Source organism: Adiantum capillus-veneris, chromosome 27 (assembly GCF_014529385.1).
Source record: "Adiantum capillus-veneris isolate H3 chromosome 27, ASM1452938v2, whole genome shotgun sequence".
In the NCBI taxonomy this organism is placed as follows: domain Eukaryota; kingdom Viridiplantae; phylum Streptophyta; class Polypodiopsida; order Polypodiales; family Pteridaceae; genus Adiantum; species Adiantum capillus-veneris.
This window is the reverse complement of record NC_140957.1, coordinates 6,374,487-6,383,997: the sequence shown is the minus strand read 5'-3', so window position 1 is coordinate 6,383,997 and position 9,511 is coordinate 6,374,487. Positions and strand designations below refer to the sequence as shown.

The 9,511-nt window shown below is 44.9% G+C and overlaps 1 protein-coding gene and 1 pseudogene across 3 annotated transcripts; both read left to right on the top strand.

Annotated features, from left to right (window-relative positions):
• The first annotated feature begins 2,609 nt into the window (after positions 1 to 2,609).
• Positions 2,610 to 4,389, top strand: LOC147421449 (uncharacterized). Of its 3 annotated transcripts, XM_086503528.1 has the most exons (3): positions 2,610 to 2,997; positions 3,560 to 3,647; positions 3,725 to 4,389. In XM_086503528.1, the coding sequence occupies exons 1-3, from the start codon at positions 2,935 to 2,937 to the stop codon at positions 3,844 to 3,846; spliced, it is 273 nt and encodes a 90-aa protein (XP_086359654.1). In that variant the 5' UTR covers positions 2,610 to 2,934; the 3' UTR covers positions 3,847 to 4,389. The 3 variants fall into 3 exon arrangements, 2 of the variants coding, with proteins under 2 accessions (XP_086359654.1, XP_086359653.1); XM_086503527.1 differs by having other exon boundaries at positions 3,560 to 4,389; XR_015186838.1 differs by lacking the exons at positions 2,610 to 2,997; positions 3,725 to 4,389 and adding an exon at positions 3,215 to 3,354 and having other exon boundaries at positions 3,560 to 3,687.
• On the top strand, positions 4,195 to 6,894 carry LOC147421448 (dammaradiene synthase pseudogene; annotated as a pseudogene).
• The last annotated feature ends 2,617 nt before the right edge of the window (positions 6,895 to 9,511 follow it).

Genomic DNA, 9,511 nt, shown 5'->3' with positions numbered 1-9,511 from the left:
GTGCTAAGTCCACAGCTATTTTTACTTTTTGATTTGGATACCCATAAGCTGGTCAATGGATCAGAAATCTGTTCCCACGGCTTGTTGCTGGTCTTGATCAATCTTATCAACTCCAATTTGGACCAAAATTGACTAGGAGGCTTGCCTCAGGCTATACAACACCTTGCTTTGCCCACAGTCTGTATCTGGCTTCAATTTCTTGCTATAGACATTCTACGCGTAGGATGTCTTTTTCATCAGAATGGCTTTAAATTCAAATCATAGGCTCCCCTTGAGTTGCTGATCACTTTGGTATACTCAAAATTAGGTTTGGAGTGCAAAATCACTCAGAAGACATCCTACGCGTAGGATGTCTTTTTGGCCTGTTTGACCCCAGACTTGACCCACAGCTTCCCCTTGATGTCAGCAACCCAGTGGTATGCTTAGATTTTGGTTTGGATTTCAAAAGTCCCCAATTTTAGCTGTTCTTGCCTTTTTCAGTCAAAAGTGCTAAAGTCTGCTTTGTACCCAATTTTCTCACTCAAATGAGATGAAACCTCTCTCAGTCACTCAATATATCATGCAGATCATGCTCATGCAGTCATTCCATGGTTTTGGTCTTAAAAAAATGCTTTGGCACAATTTGGGTAGGATGTCTGGCAATTTCAGTCTATCTGGTCTTATCGAGTCAAGATATGGTCAAATTTCCACCTTCCAAGTGAAAATAGGGTAAAAACCACCCCCTGAACACACTGGTCAACTTAAAATTCCAAAATTCCCACCAGATTAGCCTGTAGACATCCTACGCGTAGGATGTCTCCTGGCTTAAAATTAAATTTTTTCCTGACAAAAATACTCTTGATGCTCTACAACTCTATCAGAAACACTCACGGTAACTTTTGGACTTCACTTCAGCTTTCAAATACACTTTTGCGTCTTTTACAACCTCGTGATGAATTTACCAAGCAAGTATACATGCATGAAGTGCTCTAGATCCTGAATCATGATGTGCTACTTACTCTACTCCTACTCATCCTGTGAAATGGTGATAATGGTGTTTTGGTTGCTCTCCAGACTCCCAAGATCTCCTCTCACCGCTTCTACCACTCCAACTCCTACTCAAGAACTCAACTAATACCTAAATCTACCTAAGTCGAAGGATCTAGGCCAGACACACACTCCCTAAACTCCCTCTAAGACCTAGAGAGTCCTCCACCCTCTAATCCTATCTAGATGTAAAACGAGACTCTTGGCAAGCCTAAGAATCCTTATTCTCAAGGACTAGTCTCGGTCACCTACCTAAGGTTTTCGTCCCCGGCAGCGGAGCCAATGTTGGATGGATACGCTGCGACGGACGTCAGCACAGCGAGGACTCACCTAACAAGATTTGTCAGCTAAGGACGAAGCTCGACCCGCAGGCGCATGGAAGCAAGCATAGGGTGTCAACCTACACTCGGCCGACTCCTAATTAATTCTTACAGAGATCTCTACCCAATGTCTAAGTCACAGTCTTCAAGAGTGCATAAGAGGAAACTTCCTACAACTCTTTCTATAGCTGAACACCCATCAAACAATTTCGAAACACCACAGAACTTGAAGGAGACCCTACTAACACCAATAGGTCGCTCTCTCTATGGTCTATGAACCAAAACCCCAACCCAAAACACCCGGTGCAGAAACGTGTAGGATGTATGGCCGAAATTTTCAGGTCTTCGTTTCTGAAATCTAAAGTGCCTAGTGTGTAGTTCTACTCAATGCGAACGCGTGGATATGCTGCAATGCAAAATCGGACAACGTATGCTCATCGAATCACCATATGAATCTCGTAGATGGAGCTCGCCAAACCGGACCATACGCGCACAATGTAAGTATCGGCGTGTAGCTTTCGTTGGGGGTAACATGTTGCACTTCTTCGCACTCGATTCCGACCACCGATGCACACGTAGCGTCAAGATGAAACTCACACTCTCTCTCGTACACAGTACGGGCACTCACGGACTTCAAAACTTCTTTAAAATGACAAAGGTTTTCCATTAAGGTCAAAAAGTGGTATAAATATCTTACAATTCTCAAACCCTAAAGTTCCAAATCAACCATCTACTCAATCTAACTGTCAAAACTGGGATACAATTTGGAAACTTTTGTAAGTCCCAATATTTATAAGGTGAAATCTCGAGTTTTCTCAATAAATGAATAATTACAAAAAATTGATAATCTGCGGAGTAATCAATGTCCGTAGGGTGTGTCCAACTTCTAACATCGTGTTTAGATATGACATTCTTGACGTTTGCCAATGATATCATAGCATCCCGCACACCGTCTTTGTCTTTTGAGGATCCATTCCTCTAGCTCTACTATAAGGGGTGCTTCGGTATGTTGACTGACATCTGTCAAAGATGGAGGTCTTCGTATCATGCATGATTTGGTTCATTGTATGATCTAGATCTCTTGTACGTGTCAAATCTTTGGGATAGATCAACAATATGTCGATCCATTCAGGGTTATCATATTCTCCAATAGCTAATTCAGTTATCACATTGCTTGTCAATGTATCTCTTGGACATTGCAATAACATATCTTGCTTAGATTGCCCCCCAAACCTCACCACCACTTGTATACCACCTCTCATGAATCAGCTCCAACAAAATCCCATTCTACAGCTTTCATGGTTGCTCACATCACAACTGTTTTTGTGTCTCACTTGGAGCCTTGTAAACACTCCCGATGGGATCAATTGCTTTATTGTTTGTTATAATGGCAGGTCAACGTGAAGCGAAGCTTCAGTTTTCACCTTGTTACAATGTATTTTTTCTGCAAATGATGTGGCTTGAAGAATCGGGCTCTCAGCAGCGCACGCCGCGGAAAGCTTGCACGCACTTTCTTATTGTAGGTATTGCTAATTGAGTGGCGGCTTTGAGGCGTCCTTCTGCGCGCAGCTTGCTGTCACCCTTTTCCATGCAGTGCAACCCCCAGCGAAAGTGTTTTCCGTGTGATTCTCAGCAGATGGCAACTTTGCAGGTACCACGTAACTTGAGCTCATTGTTTTAAAGCATGTTTAGGTCCCTGCTCGTGTCTGTGTTTGAGTTAGAACGTCCCACCAGGGACAGGTAAAAAGAGAAGCAAAACAGGCCTACCCTGATAAGAGCATCTCTGCGACATTTGCATAACCTGTAATTGGTTGAAAAAGGCTTAATCCAATGAGAAGCGCCATAAGCTAGAAAGTAATTATTGGAATCTAGGCATTACCAGACTCCAGCAATGGGGAGGGGAGGGGATGGTGAGCCCTTTGAGGTTGGCCTTGCTTTTCATGACTGCCAGAAGCCCCAGACCTCAGAGAATCGGATGTTGAAAATTTGAAAGCCAGAAGCAAAAATGGTGAGCATGAGCAGTTTCATGTGTGGCTTCATGGTGAGAATGAGCAATCATGTGTTCTGTATGTTTGAGGTTTCATGGTTTCATGTGCGGCTTTGATTACCTAACGTAACCTCGCATGTGACACCTTGCCCATTACAAGCTTACATACTCTTTGTCTTGTCTTTTGTTGTCTACTAAACACTGCAAGTTGTTGCCTGTGTGCCAGATGAGTTACCGTGATAGCAAAAGCTCTAGCAATGGGGACCTTGCTATTGCTAATTACGGTGCCGATTCCTCCTGCGCAGAGCCTGCCTGTATGTTTTCTCAAGCCCGTGCAATCTCAGCGAAAGGGCATAAGCAGAAGCTTGATATCCTCATGCAACAAGGGCAGACCCAAATGCTGACCATGAGGAACACCTGGAAGCCGAAGAGGGAGCTTTGCAGCAACAAGCTACAAGTTGGCCTGCACCCCCTCCTGTCTCATTAGGTCTGTCTCTGCTTACGTTACGGTAAGCATTGTTATATAGATGTTGAAAATTGCTTCGATTTATAATGCAGGCATATGTTCTCATTCAGCGCAGCAAATCTCTGGTAAGATCATTTCTTCATCAATTATTAAGAATATAGCATTCAGGTCGGTCATCTTATTTTGGACCATGCGCAACAATAGTGTCACTCACTAGCCTTACATGCATACATAATTCATGCATTTGATGTGCTGACCAGCATGCATACTTCAGACATTCGTGTGTAATTTTCTTGTGGCATCAGTGAAAGCAGGATTTTGATCATCTATATGCTTTGCAGGCTAGCTCATTGATCAGAGTGGAGTGCCTTGTTGAATCTTAATTAGTTGTGGCCATGATGGAGCCCTACAGTCAAGAGTACTTCAAGGAGGAGTACATAGGTGATATGTGAAACACCGAACCCATCTCGTTCAACGATGGCATCCGGCAAAGCCAGGAGTTCTTGCTTTCCTTGCAGCTTCGGCAAGGATATTGGTGGGGAGAGCTTGAAGCCAATACAACCATAACCTCACAGACCATCATCCTCTACAAGATGTTTGGCATCGACCACCGAAAGCCCGTGCAGAAAATGGGCACAACTATCTTAAGCTGCGGCAGTGTGATCATGGTGGGTGGGAGCTTTACTATGGAGATGGAGGCCATCTCAGTGCCACTATAGAAGCCTACATAGCATTGTCTCTTCTCCATGTCCCAAAAACAGATCCTGTTCGTCAAAAAACTTACATGGGCATCAGTCGGGGAGGTGTCTCTAAAGCCTGCATCTTCAACAAGATTTTGCTAGCTTCAATAGGTATCTATGATTGGAAAGGCATTTCTTCTCTGCCTCCATGGGTCGTGCTCTTCCCTGGCTCGTTTCCCTTTAGCTTATACAACATGGCGTACGAGGCACTCGGGTGCGTAGTGCCTTTGATGATCATTTGCAACAAAAAGCCCGTGTCTAAGCTGAAACCAGAGGTGTCCTTTGATGAGCTTTATGATGAGGGGAGGAAGAATGTGCACTGCGGCTTTACTCTTGGGGGGGAGTTGGACTGACAAGCTCTTTGTAGGGATAGACTATACGTTCAAGGCGATGGAGAAGATGGGGCTCGTACAGTTCTGACGATGGGGTTTGAAGGAAGTAGAGAGGTGGGTGCTTAAGAGGCAAGATTAGGATTCTGGAGAGTTTCTTGGTTACTATCCTCCCATGTTTTACGCGATGGTTTGCATGAATATGTGGGGCTATGATGTGTGACACACCCCGTACTCCACATACCTAAACAGGCTATGTGCCGCTGGGCGGGTGGGTATTCCAATTCTTCAACAGATGGTACCCAGATGTTGATGATACTGCCACTGTCACAATGGCCTTACACTTTGTCAAGCTAAAGAAATCCAGAAATGGGGCTATTGCATGTGTTGTGGACTGGATTAACATCATGCAAAGCAGCAATGGTGGCTGGAGAGCCTATTGACATAGACAATGATAAGAGTTGGCTGAACTCTATGCCCTTTGCGGATTTGAAAGCCATAAATGATCCACCCACTGCAGATGTGACTGCAAGGGTGATGGAATTGGTGGGGAGGCTGATGGAAAGTGAGTAGTGTGAGGCGCTGGCACAGCGGATGCCGCCTGAGGTGCTGGTGAGAGGATTGGTGTATCTACGGAATGAGCAGGAGGAGGATGGGTGTTGGTGGGAGAGGTGGGGGGTGAACTACAGATACGGGACTGATGGCGATGGCATTGACGACGCCGACGATGCACAGGGAGGAGATAAGGAGGGGAGCAAAGTGGCTGGGGAAGATGCAGAACAAGAAGGGGAAAGAAGTAAAGTGGACAAGGCCTCGCTCCTGGTATGGCCTCTAATCTAGCCAACAAATGTGATTGGTCCATTAGGATTCAGGGGTCCCTCCAAAACCACTTTCCAAGGTCCCACTATAGATGTGTAAGAGGTTGTGCACACAAAGGTCCATCCCCATTAATCCTTTCAGTCTGCCTCATCAGATGCTACGTCTATGAGCCACTATTGCGGAGCAGCAAGAACTCCGATCTGTTAAAAAGGGCACTTTGAGGTCAAGGTAGACTCGTTGCAGACGTGAGAGTTTCCTCTCCTCCTGTACCTCGAAAGAAACATTTTCTCCCTCTATTGTACATGCCTTGAAAGTAACCTAGCTCTAGGTGTGAAAGCACCCATTTAGGCAAGGGCTTGAAGCTCAAAAGGAATGTGCCAATCCACAAGAGTCACTGCCTGTGTATCCTTTGCATTATCCCTCCCATGACAAGGCTTGAATTGTATCCAATCTCAAAGCTTCAAGCTCAACGGCATAGTGGATGATAAAAGTGGCACAAGGATTAGATATTACACTAATGCAAACACCCTTATTGTGCTACTTCTTAGGTTCTTTGCTTAGAGATGTGAGGGGCAGCGGCGGGTGACTAGTGAAGGGATTTTGCAGTTTCTCAGCAGGCTCTTTTCTCTGGAGGATCATGGCACCATCATTTGCCATCTCAAAGGATCTAGAGCACAAGATTGGTGGCCTTGTTGAGGCTCTCTCTCGCAGAGCCTCTCGAACAACAATGACCTCATCTAATGCTTTTGTCAAAATCTCTCACTGAAGGTCTTCAAAGGATATGCCACCCAGTGATTTTAATAGAGCTTCATATGGTTCGAAAATGTCGGGTGCAATGTCTGGCAAGGACACATCAGCGACAAACCTGGCAGCACATCATAAAATTCTCAAAGCAGGCACAAGTATTGGTGATGCCTTGGTGAGAATGCCCTCCTTTAAGACCACCTCCTTCCCTATTTTCCCTTCCACTTTGTGTGGATTGTGCTTAGGTGACTCGCATAGAAAATGCACCTTAGCTGTTTTCTTCACTAAGTTCTTAAGCCTCTTTAGCTTCCCATCTAAAGCTGCAATCAAGGGAACATGGGGACCGTGCCGCTTACAAGCACTTCGGAGAGAAGCCGAGAGGAGCAATTTGTGACTATGTTTAACTCCATTCGGTGCAAACATTGTTTCATCTCATGCACATTCTTCCCAATTTCATTCACAAGCAGTGTCAAGTGTCCAAATGTTGCATCCATTTTTGAACATATGATGTCACAGACGAGTTTAAAATGGGCCATCTGGAGGTTGTTCATAAAGCAGCCCAGCTTTGCTTTCATGTTCACTTGTTAGCTGATTGCGTGAGCAAGTAAATGCCTGAAACCGGCCTCTTTAATCCAAAAAGGGCGGTAGACTTTAGACTTAAACCTTATATTTCTTTCACCCATTTAATTTGTCGCCCACTTTACCTGTACTTTCAAGACACAACAAAGGGGAGAGGGATACAGGCGGCTAGATTGCACCTGTATGAGAAGACCGACACCAGACTGACCCCTAACTTAGGCGCCCCTTTCGGTATTTCTTTATTGTTTAAAAGAGGGAATAAACGTTGTGGTTCCCTACAAGCTGCCCCGCACAACCTTGGCTGAATTTCAACTGTTCCGGCCTGATTTCGGCAACATAACTGTACTAGGACCCTTCACAGTCAGTATTCCCACACATTGAATGACTTTCCCGACGCATACGGGCACTTTGCAAAACCTAGCGAGAATCTGCAGCACGCTGCATTCTATGTTTTCAGCCCCGAAAATGCGCCAGATCACCTGTACAGCGGTCCCCTCGCGTCCCCGAACCTCCTGGGGGTATTAGGGTCCGTTTAGGGTCAAAACTCTAAACGTGCAAAAATACTCAGCAGGTTGTAATTTACTATTTCGGGCTCCGTTTCGTGTGCCGGTCGCATGCGTTGCAAGTCCTCAAGCTCCCGCACCTGTAGGGCTACTTGCCCTTTGAATCGAACGAGATTTCAGACGTGAAACCTCTCCGAATCACCTGTACTTGCGAGAGATTAGCCGCTAGTTAATCCAGTACCTGTGCAAGAGGCTCTTGCCTCGGCAATCGTGCATGAACCCACACAACTGTACATTGGTCAATTGAAAATCTCACTAGAGGGGTATAACATACTGCCATAGGGGAGAGAGAGGGCAGTGCGTAGCATGCAGGGCATCACTCCTGGCACCGCACTGTACATAAGAGGGAAAGTAAATACTCACATAGCTCTTAACCTGTGACAGGAAACTTGAATATGAGCCTCCCAGCTATAAATTCAGTGCCACTTCTTCCTGCATGAGGAAAGTGCACAAGTGGCACATTTACAAGCTATTTCCCGTTTTGGGGTTGCCGCCTAAAAATCTCCCGACCGGTTGCCCGATTGACTTCACGGCAGAGTAATAAAATGTTCCCCTTGTCATTCCGGAGGTAATGATGCGAACACATTTTCAGGTTCCAAAATAGCAGTTCCCTAAATTTTAGGAGATGTTGCCATTGTATCTTTTTAGGTCATCTGACCCTCTTTGTACACTGCAGCCACACCAAGAACTAAAATGTAGCCTCTGTAGCAAAGGATTCCACTTTGGCTAGTCAATGACCCCACTTTGGCTAACCATAGTCCTTGTCCAACCTTAGTGCTCTCTTGTCCTCAGGGCTGGACTCCCTCTGAACAGTTCCACACTAGCTATGCAATGCAGGGCAGTTAGATTTTCCGAGGGGTGTTTCCAAAAAGTGAAAATAAATAAATAATAAGAAAGAAATCAACAAAAAGGATAGATAGTAGTCACACGTTGGTGACATACCCCCCTCTTGAAATCTCAAACGTCCTCGTTTGCATCTATGTCGTACATGCTCACAGTCAACGCTGGTGTATTCAACACCTGTCGACACATGTACGACACATACATGCTCATTGTCAACCCTGGTGTATTCAACACCTCGTCGACACATGTATTATCTGCGTGTGAACCCTGTCCCAATGCTTTGAGTCATTAACTTTCCAGTGACAAAATGGTAGCTACGCATTTTGCTAGTCTTTTAGTACACGTTGGATCCAGTAACACTTTACCCAAACCGACAGTTTAAGAATGCAGTTACACATGTACCTTTTAATAGAAGCAATTATTGTATCCTTGACAAACTGACAAGAAATACTCACTTCTATAGCACTAACCAAACTTTTGGACATTCCATAAGAGCAATTGCCAAACTGACAATCTGTACAGCTCTAACATTCATGTAGCAGGTACTTCATTTGAGCTCATTTTAAATGCCATGTATATCATTTGTTTCAGAAGCCATTGTCACACTGGCAATCCATGTAGCTTTGAAACTCAAGGGGTCAAGGTGCAAATCGAAGGCTTCAAGGTAAAGTGATAACACAGTTGGTGACTCTACAAGTTCACCTTCTTCCATCCACTTAGCATCTATTGGTGGATAGTTTCTGAACTTCACCAAGTAACGCCTAGCAACCTTGCCTTTCACTTTTCTTTCTTTATGTGCCAAAATCTGTTCCGGGACCAAGATCTCGTCAAGTTTCTCGGCTTCCGGCTGATCTTCAACTGCATATCCTCTGGCACATCACCCACATAGGGTCTGAGAAGACTCACATGAAACGCATTGTGAATCTTCCAACTCTCAGGCAATTTCAGTCTATATGCAACATCACTGATTATGTCGCACACTTAAAAAGGCCCATAGTAACTCATGTTGAGCTTTGGAAACACTCTTTCCTTGCCCTTCATCTTCTTTAACCTTGCCTTTTCAAAGCGTAGAAGCACCCAATCACCAAGTGAAAA

What these genes read in the sequence shown, in the direction of transcription:
- LOC147421449 (XM_086503527.1), top strand. Translation starts at nt 2,935, where the DNA reads ATGCAGTGCAACCCCCAGCGAAAGTGTTTTCCGTGTGATTCTCAGCAG. An exon ending in AGCAGATGGCAACTTTGCAG is followed by an intron (nt 2,998 to 3,559) that starts GTACCACGTAAC and finishes CCTGTGTGCCAG; the next exon opens with ATGAGTTACCGTGATAGCAA.